Source organism: Psammomys obesus, unplaced genomic scaffold (assembly GCF_907164565.1).
Source record: "Psammomys obesus unplaced genomic scaffold, mPsaObe1.curated_primary_1811, whole genome shotgun sequence".
NCBI lineage: Eukaryota > Metazoa > Chordata > Mammalia > Rodentia > Muridae > Psammomys > Psammomys obesus.
Window position 1 is genome coordinate 15,583,215 of NW_026596131.1, and position 16,353 is coordinate 15,599,567.

Genomic DNA, 16,353 nt, shown 5'->3' on the forward strand with positions numbered 1-16,353 from the left:
GCCTCCCGCCTGGTGCAGGCGGCATGTCTCTCTGGACAGAAACATTTGTGCCATGAACCCTGGGACACAGGACACAGACCCTCAGCACGCCCTTAGGTAAGCTGCCTGAGGTGGGCTTGAGATGGACAGTACATTCTCAGAAGACCCCTGTCTACTCTGAGGAGACCCACAGAGGGGCTCAGGGGTCACTCCTGGGCAGGAAACCCTGGAGTCCATGCTTAGGTTTACAGAGCCCTGCCTCGGGACTGACCGTGCCTCGGCGGAGAGCCCAGGCTGGCGGGGGCAGCAGGTGAGGGCACCTGGAAGGAGCAGTGGACATGAGGACACCAGCGGACCGCTGGGCAGACTGCAGGCACACTGGAGCCTTGGGTGCCTGGGCGTTTGGGGCCAGTGCCCAGGGTCTTGCTCCAACAGCAGGCATCTAGGCCACCTGCTCCAGCTAGACTGGGACACTCACTGTCCTCATTTATAAGAATAAACGATTTATAACTTATAATAATAAAACAAACGTTCTAAGCTGATGCTTCTGTCCAGATAAGACAAACCCCAAACCCAGAATTTCACCTGCCTGGGTTAAGGGTCTGGCTCAGTGAGAGCATCATTGGCCTAGGACGCTCCAGGGCGCTGGGTTCAAGACTCAGTTCTGGAATGCTGCTGCTTCCTGTCCCACTACCCTGCTGTGTCAAGTCCTCCACAGGCACAGATGTGTGTGCACACACATGACTTTCCACTGCCTTCTCAGTGTATGTGCGCACACTCCTTTTTGTCACATGAGCGGCTGTGTGACACTTCTGAGGAGTGAGGACGGGTGTCAGGAGGAGCAGGTCACCTGCGCCCACCCCCCACCCTGTTCCACCCCCAGTTCAGCCTTAACAAGCTCAGCCCTCCCCTGCTGCAGGGGCCTTGGTTCAGTAGCATGAAGCTGAATTTCAGTGGCCTGAGGGCCCTGGTCACAGGGGCAGGGCAAGGTGAGGGTGAGCGGGTTGGGAAGATGGCCTCCTTCTCCTGGGGAGAAGGAGGACAGCCTCAACACCGACCAGGGGTCCAGGGTGACCTGTCACAGCTCAGCCCCCCAGAACCTGACTCCCTCTTCACCCAGGACCTCTGTGCCTGCCCTGGCTGGACAGAACGGCACACTCTAGTGAGCACAGTGCTACGCTCTGAAGGATGTGCTTAGCTTGGCTTCAAGGCAGCCCCTACGGCAAACTGGGCAGATGGGCACTGGTGCTGTCCTTCTCAGGGACCCCATCAGGAGGGCACTGCCCTCTGGGTCCTCCTTTGGGCTGTTTCTGGTCAGTCTGACCTCTGCCAGGGATAGTCCCCCCTTCTGGCTCACGGCATTCTGGTCAGCACCCTCCCACCACTGGGAGCAATAGCCTTCACTCCCTCCAGGGAGCCAGACCTTGCTGTGGCCGGGCCCCAGGAGTCCATCAGCTCTGCTGACCTACCACTGGACTGGCCGGGACACCGTGAAGGCCCTCATGCCTCAGGAGCCAGAGTGGTGGCCGTGACTCGCACCAACGCAGACCTGGTCAGCCTTGCCAAAGAGGTAAGGCACGCAGCCTGCCTGACCTGGGCCTGCTCCGAGCCCTAAGGGATCGTCAGGAGGGGGCTGGAACAGTGCCTCAGCTACCAAACACCGTCACCCACAGTGTCCCGGGATAGAGCCGGTGTGTGTGGACCTGGGTGACTGGGAGGCCACAGAGAAGGCGCTGGGCGGTGTTGGCCCCATGGACCTGCTGGTGAACAACGCAGCAGTACTTATCGCCCAGCCTTTCCTGGAGGTCACCAAGGAAGCCTTTGACAGGTGGGCACTGGGGAGAGCGGCCGGCCGGGGGAGGTGGCCGAAGACCAGAGGTGTAAGAGGCTGTTCATTGCGCCTCTCCTGCAGGTCCTTCGATGTGAATCTCCGCTCTGTGTTTCAGGTGTCTCAGGTGAGAAGGTAGGAGGGCCTCAGCCCAGATAGGCCTCAGCACCTGGACAGGGTGGGCTAGGGCATGGTGAGCGACCCCAGCTCTTTCCTCCAGATAGTGGCCAGGGACATGATTGACCGTGGAGTGGCCGGGTCCATCGTCAATGTCTCCAGCATGGTGGCCCACGTCACCTTTCCTAACCTGAGCTCCTACAGTGAGTGTACACTCTAAAAACTACCTGAGTCTAGGTTTTTGGTGGGCCTTCCAGGAGCAGGACTGAATAATGAAGGGTCCTCAGCACGCCCCACCCCTCCACAGGCTCCACCAAGGGCGCAATGACCATGCTGACCAAAGCCATGGCCATGGAACTGGGGCCACACAAGGTGGGCACAGGGGGCTGGGCCACACCTGAGGGACAGCTGATGGGCAGTGGGGCAGGGCTGGGGCTGAGGCTGAGGGTGAGCTGAGGCTCTGAGCGCTGGGCCAGGCCTGGGGCGAGTCCTGAGCTGGGGGGCAGGGCAGGTCCCCTGGCTGTGACACCAGCCGTGGCTTGTGGCCCCAGATCCGGGTGAACTCTGTAAACCCCACTGTGGTGCTGACTGACATGGGCAGGAAAGTCTCCGAGGACCCCGACTGGGCCAGGAAGCTCAAGGAGCGCCACCCACTGAGGAAGTTTGCAGGTCGGCTGGGTGAGGGAGTCGGGCGGGTGAGGGAGTCGGGCGGGCTCAGCAGCCACGAAAGCAAGGCTTGACGGGTCTGCCTGCTGCAGAGTTGGAGGACGTCGTCCACAGCATCCTCTTCCTGCTCAGCGACAGCAGCGCCTCCACCAGTGGCTCAGGCATCCTGGTGGACGCTGGCTACCTGGCCTCCTAGACTCCCCAGGAGGTGGACCCCCTGCAGGCCTCCCTGGCCCCATCCTCACAACCAGACCTTGCCTTCAACCCAGCTCAACAGTTCTGCTTCCTTCTTGTCGTCCCACTCCACCCCACCCCCAATTCCAGACTCCAGCATGCCTCCCCTCCATACCAGCTAGGCTGGGCTAATTTGCCTGAGTAAGTGGACCATGGCACCCCAGACTCTGAAAACTCACAGCTGGTGCACCAAGAAGAATTGCACGGCCATCTGTGGGTTGCCAAAGCCCACCGTCCTGTGCAGAAGGCCTGGGTGGAGAGGCTTACACAGATGCCCTGATTTCCTGTCATGGTTAGTGGCTGAATGGAAGTTGGTTTAACACAAGGAGCCCCTAGCACAAGGGCGAAGTTTCTCAAAGCTTGCTGGACTGATCAGCTGTAGAGAGTGGGATCGGCTTGTTCAGCCCCTGTCCTGGATGACACGGGGGAGACAGTCAGAGAAGAGGTGCCTCAACTGAGAAAACGCCTGCATGCGATCGGTGGTGGGGGGAATTTTCCTAGCTAGTGATCCGTGGGGAGGGCCTAGGGAGTGTGGGTGGGGCCCTCCCCGGGCTGGTGGTCCTGCATTCTACAGGAAAGGGGGCTGAGTGCGCCTCAGGACGGTGGTGGTGGTGGCGGCGCCCCCTCTAACCACAGCACTTGGGAGGGAGAGGCAGTCCCAGCTCTGTGAGATCAAGGGTAGCCTGGTCTACATAGTAAGTTCTAGGCCAGCGAGGGCTACACAGTGCAACATTGTCTCAAAAGCGAAACACCTTATCAGGGGTTGAGCAGATAGCATTGTGGGTAAGCGGGAGGGCTTCTGTGAGACCTGAAGAGGCCAGTAACAACGGCAGGCTACTGCACGCTCTTTCATCCCCATGCTCAGGAAGTGGGCAGGGAGACCCCGAGGCTCACCGGCCAGCAGCCACATATTTGTGACCTCTAGTCCAATGCACGCCTGGCCTCAAATGAGGTTAATGGTTTCTCTGAACATGATACCCCCCCACAATTTAAAAAAGAGGGCTACGGGGCTGGAGAGATGGCTCAGAGGTTAAGAGCACTGGCTGCTCTTCCAGGGGTTCAATTCCCAGCAACCACATGGTGGCTCACAACCACCTATAATGAGATCTGGGGCCCTCTTCTAGCCTGCAAGTGTAACATGCAGATAGAGCACTGTCTACATAATAAATAAATTAAAAAAAAAAAAAAAGAGGGCTAGGGGTGTGAGCACCTTCACAGCACACATGTCGGATGCACAGAGCTCTGGGTTGCATCCCCAGCACTGTGCAAAAGGAGTCTTGTGATGAGGTGTGAAGTCCTGTGACCACTGAATGTGAAGAGCAGGCAGAAGATCAGAAGTTCAAGGTCACGTACACAGCAGGGTCTAGGCCATCCTGGACCATGTAAGAGCCTGAGCCAAAAAGTAAGTGTGCCCAGCATGGGCGGGGGAGCAGCTCTTCTTGCTCAGGGCATCTCATCAGCTGAATCCAACAAGGCCACGCTGCCCCTGTCATCTGACATCAGAGACAACAGGCAAATGTGCCCATGATACATACATGGGAATGGCAACGCCGATTCAGAGCACATGCTTACAGACATCATGTCTGTTGCTGTGTCCTGGCACAGCTTGGATCCTGGAGTCCTCACTAGGGCCTGTGAGGAAATGAAGAAACAACAGGTATATGGACACCCGGAGAAGCTGGGTCAGGAGGTCTGACGGAGAAGCCACAGCACCGGAGAACCAGTGTGCTCCATAGGGAGACAGGGCTGCGGCATAGGCCGAGCAGAGAAGCTGTGTAGCTTCCCTCTGCAGGGGAACACACGGAAGTAATCCAGGGTGCAGAAAGCGACAGTGAGCATTTTACACAAACACCGTCAACCTCCCAATCAGGCCAGAGGAAGTCTTCACCTCCCCTCAGACCAGGGCCTGGAGCTCTGCCTCCCCGAGGGCCTGAGGCACTGGGGGCCCGGATGTGTCCGTGACACCACACATGCTCTCAGCACTCACTCCTACAGTCTACTGAGTTCTAGACTCCACAGTGCCTGACAAGGTTCCTGATGAGGACCAAGCGGCTGAATTCTCCTTGGGGCACCAGAACAGCACATTCCCATATCCCAGGCCCTTAGGTCAGCACAGAGGTCACACAGGTGGCCCCGTAAGCCTTCCTACTTTTCGGATTTTAAATCTTCTGTCACACAGAAATCTTGCTGGGGGAGGGAGGAGCCAACCAAACATCGAACAAACACAGAAAGAACTACGCCCCGGTGGGTGTGACCATCCCCGGCCCTGACACTGAGACCCCGGTGTGCCCCTGCCTTACCAGCCCCTGGTGCTTCTTTCTTTTTTCCTTGTGATCTCCAGCCACTGCGTCTCAGGAGAATGTGAGGGCGCTATGGGACTGTGCACAACTCAGGTGTGACTGTTAGAAAGAACATTGACATTCAGCCACCATTGCTAGGAAACACACACACAAACAACTCAGCAGGCCCTTGGCCATGGATTCAGCTTTTCTTTACAAAGGAGAAAATAAAGAGCCTCGGTGACTTTATTTTCAGTGACCTCAGTCCTGGCCAGAGCCAGCGCCGAGCCTGCAGAGCCAGGGGCTGTCCCTCGGTACTGCAGCGGCCCCTGCTGTCTGTGCCTGCCACACCGGGAGCAGCCTCAGCAGCCAGCCTCCCTTACCTGCCACTTCTTGCTGTGTATCTCAGACTCTACCCTGGCTCCTGAGGCATGTCTGCCCCTCTGGTCTTCCTCATGCCATGCTGGGAGCTAGCCCACTCAGACCCCAAGTCTGAGACTTGGCTCTCTTTCCAGGGTATTAGAGTGCAGGGATCGGAGTGGAAAATGGTTAGAAAGTCTGTAACCACAGCCAAGAGCTAGACAAGAGTGCATGGCTAGTCACGCAAGAGAAGCACGAAGATGTTGCCACTTGGCCAAGGGAATATACCGATAAAACAAATTGGACTTTTTGTTTCTTCTTTTTTGTAGCTAGCGGGGAGGTACCAAGGGTTTCAGGGAAAGACAGGGAAGAACTGGAAACAGGGTGTGATAGGGTGTGTGATGTGAAAATCCCCAAAGAATCAATTAAAATATGTTAAGAAAAGAAAAGTGAGCCAAATGACACAGGTCATTTGACAGCCCAAACTCAGAGATTCGCTTCTACAAAGAGAGGGACTTTTTCCTCCCTTTTGTTGTTTGTTTAAGCTCCCATCCGGATCAGTTCAGCCCATTGCTGCATCTTCCCTGAGTGGAGATTTGGTGTGCAGCTCCGGGTTTGAATTAAAGACAAAACATCCAAGAAGCCTTGGAAGGCTTTCGGGCTTCAGCATCACAAACACAATTGTCAGATGAGTCAGCTCTGAGGATGAAGCCTTAGGATTTTTCAAAGGCATTTCCCAAGAAGTTGTTTTTTGTTTGTTTGTTTTGAGACAGGTCTCTCTGTGTAGCTGTCCTGGAACTCGCTCTGTAGACCAGGTTGGCCTCAAACTCGGAGTCCCGCCTGCCTCTGCCTCCCGAGGGCTGGGATTAAAGGCGCGTGCTTCGGCCACCGCCACCACCACCACCCGGCAGAAAGTTAAGTGTTTGAGAGCAACTGGAAACTCTCAGTGAAGCTAGTGGGACCCAACCAGAGCTGCTGACGCTTAGGAATTAACAGGAAGAGAAACACGGCTCTCTCCCCATACATCCTGAAGAATCCAAAAGTGAGGATAAGAGAGATGGTTGGAGGGGTAGTGTCCACGGTGTGCAAACATGACCTCAGTTTGGATCCCTGGGATGCAGGTAAGAAGCTGAGTGAGGAGGCAGCAGGAATCGGTCCCCCAAGCTCTGGGGAAGTGGAGACAGGAGGATCCTGGGAGGGAGGGACGGTGGCAGCTCCCTGGCCTCCAGTCTAGCTGAAATGGTACACTTCAGGTCACTGAGAGACCCTGTTTCAAAACAATGTGGAATCCATTGAAGATGACAGCCAGCGTCAGCCTCTGACCTCTATGTGAGCATCTCTCCTTCCCAGACACACATGTGCGCGCGCACACACCACCTTCCCCCACAGCGAATAAGAAACTGTGGACAGTAAAGCCATCTTCAGTGTGACAAGGAGAAGGCTACGGCATTTGGAACATACTGGCCGTTTAGAAATAGGGGCTTGTGCGCCAGGGCGCTCTCAAACGATGAGCTCATGAGTCAAAGGTAGCAATGAGGGAGCAGGAGCAGTTTCTGGGTATCGGTGAGCTGTGTGGTGCTTAGGTTACAGCGAGGGCCCCAGCAGGTGTGGACTCTGAAGACACAGCCACGTGTTCTCTGTCCCGTGGCAAGCTGCACAGCTTCTGGCGGTTGAGACCTGGCCTGTTTTGAGCAGTCATGTCACCCCGAAGAGTCTGTGGACAACCCTCCTGTTGGTGTGGCCGTTTCCATCCTTACCCCTGTAACCCAAGGACAATGTTTTCTGGAGGAGCCTTGAGCGAGCACAGTGCAGGCTACGGACCAAGGGGAGGCCTCCGAACCCCAGGTGCTGGGTGGAGTTAAGCCTTGCCACATTTCCACGTCTGCGCACAGGCAGGTGAGCGGGTCACAGATGAGCGGACACTTCCCTCAGAGCACCATAAGGTCACGTCAGGACTCTGCAGCAGCTTCCGACTCCCCGCTCTCTCGCTTCAGGCTGTCTAACCTGGAGGCTGAACCGTGCCTGCTTCCCAGCCTCAGCCCTTGCCCCTCCACCCAGAGCCTGTCTGTACACAGCCACAGCCTCTCCCTGGAGCTCCAGCCATCTCAAGCCCCAAGCCCTGGACGATCTGACCCACACCGGCGTGGTGCATTGTTTGGACCTGTTCACACGTGCATGGAGGCTGCCCTCAGACACCACCCTCCAGTACAAAGCATCTGTTTTATTCTTTTCCTGAGGCGGGGCCTCTCTGCGTAGCCCAGGCTGGCCTGGAACTAGTTCTGTCCAGCAGGCTGGCCTCCAGCTGCCTCTTCCCCCTGAGGGATGAGACTAAAGCTGTGTGCCACCATGTCCAGCTTATTTTCTCTCTTAATGTGGGCTCTGTAGCCCACACTCATACCTTCACACTGCGTGGTAGGCACTGCGGTGGGCCAGTGTGTGTCCAGGCACCCAGGCACACCTGTCCACACAGCAGCCACAGCTACGCCCCCGTACCCAAGCACACCACTCACATGGCCACACCCACAGGCTATTACCAAGGCACAGCCATGCACACAGCAGCTGTGCCTGCGCTCTCAGATCACCAGCAAACCCATGCACAAAACACATGTGCCCACACTGGCCTTTGTACTCAGGCACAGTTACACACACAGCCGCGCTTACGTATGTGCGGCGGCAGTTCCACCGTGGGTGTTGAGGAAGCCCACTCTAGTCCTGTTTGGCCTCACGTATGTTAGGTTAAGGAGGTGGGCAGGGCTGCAGCAACAGGCCTTCCTGAGAGAGGGAGCTGTGTGTGGACATCCGCGAAGCTGAGCTGCCAAGTGTCTCGGTCACATATCACAAGAGGACCCCAACTGGAAATGACAGAGACGCCTTTACTCAATCCTCTGACAGTCCCCCCGGGTGCCCCTGGGTCTGCCTCTTGCTCCTGAGGGGCCCAGAGGGAAGGGTCGAGCTGTGCTGTTGGCTGCGGGAAGCTCGGGAGGCCACGGATGGTGGCAGAACAGCAGCTCTGCTTGGAAGCGCAGCCTTGGAGCTGGTCGTTCGTGTCCACTGGCCAGGTCATCTGCACATCCTGGGTGGTGGCGGGGGCCTTGTGAGCCCTCTGGAAGGGCCTGTGGGCAGGCTTGGAGCCCACCCCTTACTGGCCAGCCCACCTGGACCATCTTCCACAGGTGAGGAAAGCTGCAGCTGTGGGGGGCTGAGAACCAGTCCCCTCCTGGGCCACAGACACTCGGGTAGGAGACCTTAGCCGTGGGAAGGACCTTTGGGCTAGAGGCATCGAGGCTCAGCAGTGTTTGTTCCGGGATGATCTCAGCATGCACGGCCCAGCTGTCCTCATTTTCCGGAGGTTCCTGGTGTCCAACTGGAGCAGGGAGCCTGGGAGCCTGCAAGCAGCTTCAGCCTGAACCCAAGGGCTGAGGGAGCCGTACAGAGCAGCGCCAGGGGCCGCCAGTTACTGAAAAGCCGCCTCAGCCCTGTTCTTCACAGGACACCAGTGGGTGTCTGGATAGAGAAGGCAGTGCACAGACTGAAACCTGTCAGGGGAAGAAGGAGGCTCAGGTCTACTGGGTGGGGGTCTGACACCAGAGCCCACCAGGCCCAAAAGCCCCCAGCATCTACTCACCGTGTAGGGTCCTGTTGTATACTGAAGCTTCCGGCCACGTTCACCACATTACGTGGGTTCTCAGGGCCCCCATAGCTCAGGGTGACCTGGGAGGGGAGACCAGGGAGAGGGAGGGTCAGTTCTTCCTCTGGGGTCCTTCACCTGCCAGAGGAAACGTCACTCACCCCTCGGGCTTAGGGAAGCAGGATGGAGGCCCTTCATCCAGAAGGCAAAGTCTCTGCCCAGGTCCACCGCCCAGGCACAAGAACCCTGGGGCTAGCCCTCTCCTAAGCCTGGCCACACCGGGAGAGCCCGTGCCAAGGGCTGGGCCCTCCTACCTGCTGCAGAACAGCATCGGACGGCAGCCTCTGCAGGTTCTCCAGGTGCGAGTGGAACAGGGAGCTGTGGAGCAGCCGGGCACCCAGGAGCCCCTCCACGATGTAGCCCACTGTGCAGTCATCAGGCAGCCGTACCCGTTCCGCCGTGCTCATGAAACTGCCGAGGCTGGAGGGCACACTAGCCAGTGCCTCCACAGCCCTAACCACCCCCAAACCAGGCAGCTGGGCGCCCAGTCTCCCACTTACCTGGCCCATGGGCTCATTTTGAGGGCAAGGCCCCTGCTCAGGCAGAACCCAGCCCCACCAGTAGCAAACCAGAATTTCACTGTGTTCGACTGGAAAAAGAGAAAGCTTGGTCAAGGCTGCCCAGGACGGCGCCTGGCCCTCAACCGTCCAGCTGAATCTTGTTTTCCTAGGCCACTATGCAGGAGTCTGCAGAAGGCAAAGGTGTTCCTAACATGTCACTCGGAGGCCCTTCTCCATCGCTGGGCCTGGCTTGCCAGCTCCACGGGGCCTGGAACCAAAGTACCCAGCCCACACCTGCCTTAGCCCTTTCTCACTCCTGCGGCCCCAGGGAGGATGCTGGCCCAGCACTCACTGAGCCACCGCCCTGGACCCTCTCAGTGGCTTCGATGGGGTGGTCCAGACTCGGTCGTCCCAGGTAGATGTCCTGGTTGGATGAGAAAGTGGAAAGCAAGTGCAGCAGGCTTTTGGGGTTCACGTAGTTGTCATCATCCACGTGGCAGAACCATCTGGAGGTGAAGGGAGAGGCCTATGCACTGAGGCCCCGTTTGGGTGGGTGCCTCCACGCGGCTCAGTCCTGGGTCCTCTGGTGGGCGGGGTGACTTACCTTCGTCCAGACTCTATGAACTTATCGTATTCCACCGACATTTTACAGCATAGTGCCTGGCGGGTGCGCACAGCAGAGCAATTGGTGTTGATCATGCGGCCGCCTGCACGGTTGGAAACGGGTAGCGTGAGGGGTGACTTCCAGCACGCTTCCTTAGCTTTAGGCTGGAATAGGCCTGTCCAGCCAATGGATCAGGTCCAACTGCAGCCCTACACAGCTCATCCTGAAGCAGACAACAGTGACTTAGAACAGAACAGGTGGGAAACAGGACAGGACGTGGCAGGTGACGAGGGTGACACTGGTCAGAGGCCGCGGCACCTTGCCAGGAACTGGGGGTTCGGGGGGGGGATCTGATGATTGGAGGGCTGTTTGACACAAGCACGAACGGCCCCAGTAGGTACAACTCAGTGCGGGGGAGCGCCTCACCGGCCAGCTGCTGGAGCTCAGGGTCGTCTCCATCGGTGAAGATGAACGTCTGTGGGAGAAAACACCGTAAGGCGCCGGAGGATCCCGTGACGGTCCGGGAGCGGGTGCGGAGCCCCGGGCCCACGGGCGCAGGGACCCCAGCAAGGGTTTCAAGAACCTCCACGGCACGGGGCGGATTGGGGCGCGCACCTGTCGTGGGGCTCGCGAGATCCAGGTGCGCAGCAGCAGCCGCAGGCGCGGACCGTGGTTCTTCCGAGTGCTCTTGACAGCGATGAAGATGTCGTCGGGCTGCAGGCGGGAGACCCCGGGGGTCCGGCCCGGGGTCGGGAGCCGGCCGGAGTCCGGGCCGGGCGCGCGAGGCAGCGGCAGGGGCAGGGGCAGCAGCAGCAATACAGCCAGCACCGCGGCCAGCGCGAGGCAGGCGCGGCACAGCAGCCCGCGCGCGCGGCTCATGCGCTCGCCCCGGCCCGGGCGCTGGGCGCCCGCCTGCGAGTGCGGCGGCCCCTTTAAGAGTAACGAGCGCCCCGCCCCGAGCCGTGACCCGGAACTGACGGACGCGCCGCCCCGGAAGTGAACGTCGCTGTGCGGCGCCGGGGGTGGAAGATGCCGCTGCCGGTTCAGGTGTTCAACTTGCAGGTAGGGGTTGCTGGCCGAGCCCGCCGCGCGGCCGTTCCGTCCAGAGCGGGCCTGGTGGGCGGGGCTGGCGGCGGGCGGGGCGGGGCGGGGCCCGCGGCCCTGGCCTGGCGCGTGAGCGTCGCCTGCCTCGCGGGCCGCTCTGGGCCCCGGCCCCCGCCCCGCCCCCGCCTCGCGCGCCAACGCTTTTCGTGCGGGTGCCGACTGCCCAGGAGAGGTGCGGCGGTCAGGATGCGGGGCAGCCCGGCGCCCAGCTCCGCTTCGTCGTCGGCCTCCGACCTGAGCCGCAGCCCTGCTCACAGCAGGTCGGACTTGCGGCCCGGCACGTCGGGCGACTACAGCCTGAGCGCCAGCCTGTCGGCCTGCACGCTGCTCTCCGAGGTACCGCTGCGCGCCTGGCGGGAAGCGGCTCTCCCCGTTGTCGTTGGAGGCCCTGGGCCCCTCCAATCTTCCACCGTCCTCTTCCACGTCGTGGCCTGCCTGCCTTGGCTCTCCGGACTTCTTGGAGAGAGGGTGGCAAATTTCAGTCTCTGGCCTGGAGGAGGCTGCATCAGGATGGCGGCAGGGAGCGCTGGAGGGCTCCTGAAGTCAGTCAGGACTGGGGTGGGAGAGCTGAGGAGGGCACTTGGCTGCCAGCACCTGTGGGAGCCCAGTGCAGTCTTGCCTTGGAAAGTCTTGGGCAGAACTGACCATGGGGGACAGGAGCATCCCCCGGTTTCCCTGGTGCCATGTGTCAAGGTGCTTTCTTTATTTTAGGGGGCGGTGGAGCCCATGCAGATTGATGTAGATCCCCAGGAAGATCCCCAGAACGCACCTGATGTGAACTATGTGGTGGAGAACCCCACTCTGGTATGGATCTCCGTGTGGGGGAGGGCTGCCGGCACCCTCGATCTGTTGAGGGGTCCAAGTCGGCCTCCCTACTGTGGTGTATATTCCAGGAAGATTGATGCTTCTTAGTGACCAGGTTAATCACATCTTTCTAAGCCAGGAAGCCGCGTTTCCATTTGCCCACTCGTGTGTTCCCAGCACCTCCATGACCCTAAACCCACTTCCATAGGGAGCAGCTCTAGTAAGGCACGGTGTGACGCAAAGGTCTGCGTACAGCCAACACGCTTTCCTCTGTGCTCAGCCCAGCACCATCACTTGTCAGGGTATAGTCATGTTCCCACTTGCCAGTGCAGAGCTTGAACCTGAAGGTCCTTAATCCCTTATGGTCTCTTCCAGAATTGGATAGTATCCAGGACTGTAGGCCCAAGGCTCAGGTTGTCAGGCCCCTGCTTACCCCCTTGACCCTCTTACCCCTCCCCTCAAGGACCTGGAGCAGTACGCGGCCAGTTACAGCGGCCTGATGAGAATTGAGCGGCTGCAGTTTATTGCTGACCGCTGCCCTCCGCTGCGGGTAGAGGCCTTGAAAATGGCCCTGTCCTTCGTGCAGAGGACCTTCAATGTGGACATGTATGAAGAGATACACCGGAAGCTCTCCGAGGCTACTAGGTGAGGCCTGGGAGGGGCAAGTGACCAAGGCAGGGCTTCGGACGGGCCTTTCCTGTGTGCCCAGCATTTCCCTGGTGATGTGCCCGGAGCAGTCCCTCTACATACCAGAAACATGAACATGTTTCCTCCTTGGAACAAGGAAATGGTAGCAGGCCTTGTTTTCTCTTTCCTGGCCTCCTTTGCCTCTGTGTGGACAGTTGGGATTTCTAATTCTTAAGAATCTGGTGTAGCTGCTCACCCCTCCCCCCCCCCCCCCAAAAAAAAAAAACAAAAAAAAAAAACCCTGGCTTTACTGGGTGGAAACCACTCATTCTCCATTGAACGTCCTTATCTGGCTTTGGGCTCTCTGATCAGCAGTTTTCTCTGTGCCCCTGGTACAGCCTGCCCCCTTTTATTGGGCAGGGAAACAGGCAAAGGCCTCTTGAGGGCCGGCCTGTGGAAGCGGTGTCCCTTCCTCCCTGGCCTCCCTGGTAGTTACCCTACCCTGATGGCTAGGTCACCCTGCAGGGAGCTGCAGGACGCAGCAGACGCTGTCCCTGAGAGTGCAGTGGAGCCTCCTCCCCTGGACACAGCCTGGGTGGAGGCCACTCGGAAGAAGGCCCTATTGAAGCTGGAGAAGCTGGACACGGACCTGAAGAATTATAAGGGCAATTCTATCAAAGAGAGTATCAGGTGCTGGCCTGCTCCGGGCAGGGGAGGTGGGCAGCTGGGCCTGGCTGGCCCCTCGACCAGTATCCACTCACTGTCAGGCCTACAGGCGTGGCCATGATGACCTGGGTGACCACTACCTGGACTGTGGGGACCTCAGCAATGCCCTCAAGTGTTACTCACGAGCTCGAGACTACTGCACCAGTGCTAAGCATGTCATCAACATGTGCCTCAATGTCATCAAGGTTGCCTGGGTGACCGGTGGGTAGACATGGAGGGCCCCATAGGGACAACCCAGACTTACTCTGTCCTTACCTGCTCATGTGCCAGGTCAGTGTCTACTTGCAAAATTGGTCTCATGTGTTAAGCTACGTCAGCAAGGCCGAGTCTACTCCAGAGATCGCTGAGGTAAAGTCACCTCCACAGATCCCGTGCTTTAGAAGGGCCAGCCCCAGGGCCTCATCCCGTCCTCGCCTCAGCCTGCCTTTGACTGTTCTCTGGGTAGGGTGGGACAGGAGGTAGAGCTCCTTCAACAAGGAGGCAGGGTAGGCGGCCTCATGTCTGCTGTCTTCCCCTGCAGCAGCGTGGAGAGCGGGACAGCCAGACCCAGGCCATCCTCACCAAGCTCAAGTGTGCTGCGGGTGAGGCTCCCAGGCACCTCCCGCCCACCCTGGGGGAATAGCTGGGGACGCAGTACTGGCAGGCTTCAGGGTGTCAGTGGATACCATGCTGTGGCGGGGGCTAGGGACACTTGCTCAACTTCAAATAGAGAAGCTGGTGGGGCCCACAGAAGGGTAGCTGGTTTCCCTGAGCCTGGCTGTGTGTTATTTCATTCTGAGGATTCCCTGCAGACATAATTCACAGGAATGTCTTCAGTTAGGTGCTGTTACTGACAGCTAGGATCTCTGTTCCTAAACTAAGGATACTGGTTGCAGGAGGCCGGGGCTCTGTACTGATAGCCACGGGCTCCTAGGGCTCTAGCGGCCTGCTCGAAATAGCTCAGCTTCCTGTCTCACCTCCCTGGATCCGTTAGGCTTGGCCGAGTTGGCTGCTCGAAAGTATAAGCAAGCTGCAAAGTGCTTCCTTCTGGCTTCTTTTGATCACTGCGACTTCCCAGAGGTAAGGAGCATGAGGGACCCTTCAGCTCGTCCAGGTTCATGAGAGTGAGGGTTTAACCTGGACACAGTGGCACACACCTGTGATCTAGCACTCACAGTAGCAGAGACAGGTGGATCTCTGTGAGTTCGAGGCTAGCCTGGTCTATAAAGCAAGTCCAGGACAGCCAAGGCTACACAGAGAAACCCTGTGTAAAGGAGGGTGTAAGCACTGTCTGAGTGGGTAATGGGAAGGGCAGGGCAGGCCCCAACTCTGGGCTTCTTGGTCTGTGCACTGGTCAATGCCCAGGATCCCAGGTCTCTGGACCCACCTCCCTTTCTGCCTCTCAGCTGCTGTCTCCCAGCAATGTGGCTGTGTATGGTGGCCTGTGTGCCTTAGCCACCTTTGACCGGCAGGAGCTGCAACGCAATGTCATCTCTAGCAGGTAGGTTGGGTGGTGGGCTCCTTCAACCTTTGCCTTTCCAAGCCAAGCCCTGTGTCCCTTCCTAGCTGACACTCTGTGGTGTCCTCAGCTCCTTCAAGTTGTTCTTGGAGCTGGAACCACAGGTCAGAGACATCATCTTTAAGTTTTATGAGTCCAAGTATGCATCCTGCTTGAAGATGCTGGACGAGATGAAGGTAAGGGTGGGGACTAGTCACCCTGGAGCTGGGCAGGCTGTGCCCAGGCCACTGAGCAGCTCTCCTCTGCAGGACAACCTGCTCTTGGACATGTACCTGGCTCCTCACGTCAGGACACTGTATACCCAGATCCGCAACCGGGCTCTCATTCAGGTAAGTGTGAGTGCTGGGGGTGGGGGGGTTTAGGCAAGGGCGGTGTGGAGTGCAGACATTCTGAGGGCAGTGGACAGCTTGTAGCTTCTGTCCTGTAGTACTTCAGCCCCTACGTGTCAGCTGACATGCACAAGATGGCTGCGGCCTTCAACACAACAGTTGCAGCCCTGGAGGACGAGCTGACGCAGCTCATCCTAGAGGGGCTCATCAACGCCCGCATCGACTCACACAGCAAGGTGGGCACTCGGGGCCTGGGCTGGGGCTGTGTGCCGTGGCGAGCTGGGGCGCCGCTCGAGCCTCCTCTTGTGCCTCTACAGATACTGTATGCTCGTGATGTGGACCAGCGCAGCACCACCTTTGAGAAATCCCTGCTGATGGGCAAGGAGTTCCAGCGACGTGCCAAGGCCATGATTCTCAGGGCAGCTGTGCTACGCAACCAGATACATGTCAAGGTGAGCAGCCTGGTGTGCGGAGGGATGGGCAGTGCCTCCACAGCCTCCACTGAACCCCCGTGTCCACTTCAGTCTCCTCCTAGAGAAGGGAGCCAAGGGGAGCTGACTCCAGCCAACAGCCAGTCACGGATGAGCACTAACATGTGAGAGGCGCCCCATGACCTTCAGAGGATGCTCCGCACACCTGCTCTGCTTGTGGAAGCAGCACCTGGGCCTCCTGCCTGCTTTTCTCGCGATGAGACCCCAGACTGTGTGGCTCGTTAGAGCAGCCTGGCCTTGGATGCCAGTTCATGGGCCTTCCACTCTGAGGTACCCTCTGCTGTGGTAGGCAGGCTGCCCATTATGGCCACTCAGGCCTGACTCTAGGTCTCTGTCCCAATGAACAGACCATGTGCAATGCCCAGGTAGGGTACCTCCAACCCTTCCTGTCCATGTGTAGTTGTGACTGCAGCAGTGTCACTGACCGCGTAGTCCATTAAAATACAGGTTGACCATAGGCTCTCTTCCTTTCTGCTCTGGACGATCCGATCCAGGGCGATCTGCCTGTGTCCCCTGGAG

At 58.5% G+C, this 16,353-nt stretch overlaps 3 protein-coding genes across 10 annotated transcripts; 2 read left to right on the forward strand and 1 right to left on the reverse strand.

The window, feature by feature from the left end:
- Positions 1–890: 890 nt before the first annotated feature.
- Positions 891–2,876, forward strand: LOC129665658 (carbonyl reductase [NADPH] 2-like). Its single transcript, XM_055592460.1, is given in 9 exon segments — positions 891–974; positions 1,435–1,479; positions 1,482–1,549; positions 1,653–1,807; positions 1,892–1,934; positions 2,028–2,127; positions 2,232–2,296; positions 2,476–2,593; positions 2,683–2,876. Coding segments are annotated over 9 exon segments (756 nt in total). The 5' UTR covers positions 891–916; the 3' UTR covers positions 2,787–2,876.
- A 2,887-nt stretch (positions 2,877–5,763) lies between these two features.
- On the reverse strand, positions 5,764–11,173 carry Rfng (RFNG O-fucosylpeptide 3-beta-N-acetylglucosaminyltransferase). Its single transcript, XM_055592459.1, has 8 exons — positions 10,871–11,173; positions 10,682–10,730; positions 10,256–10,358; positions 10,004–10,157; positions 9,652–9,740; positions 9,406–9,571; positions 9,089–9,174; positions 5,764–8,999 (listed from the first exon to the last, which is right to left on the reverse strand). Exons 1-8 carry the CDS (start codon positions 11,132–11,134, stop codon positions 8,918–8,920), a joined length of 993 nt encoding a protein of 330 aa, XP_055448434.1. The 5' UTR covers positions 11,135–11,173; the 3' UTR covers positions 5,764–8,917.
- Positions 11,174–11,247: 74 nt separating this feature from the next.
- Gps1 (G protein pathway suppressor 1) lies at positions 11,248–16,291 on the forward strand. Of its 8 annotated transcripts, none has more exons than XM_055592450.1 (14): positions 11,248–11,317; positions 12,071–12,163; positions 12,627–12,808; positions 13,304–13,480; positions 13,566–13,701; positions 13,787–13,864; positions 14,037–14,097; positions 14,490–14,575; positions 14,902–14,996; positions 15,085–15,190; positions 15,263–15,343; positions 15,442–15,579; positions 15,661–15,795; positions 15,868–16,291. In XM_055592450.1, the coding sequence occupies exons 1-14, from the start codon at positions 11,285–11,287 to the stop codon at positions 15,940–15,942; spliced, it is 1,476 nt and encodes a 491-aa protein (XP_055448425.1). In that variant the 5' UTR covers positions 11,248–11,284; the 3' UTR covers positions 15,943–16,291. The 8 variants fall into 8 exon arrangements, with proteins under 8 accessions (XP_055448425.1, XP_055448426.1, XP_055448427.1 ...); XM_055592451.1 differs by having other exon boundaries at positions 14,040–14,097; XM_055592452.1 differs by having other exon boundaries at positions 13,316–13,480.
- The last annotated feature ends 62 nt before the right edge of the window (positions 16,292–16,353 follow it).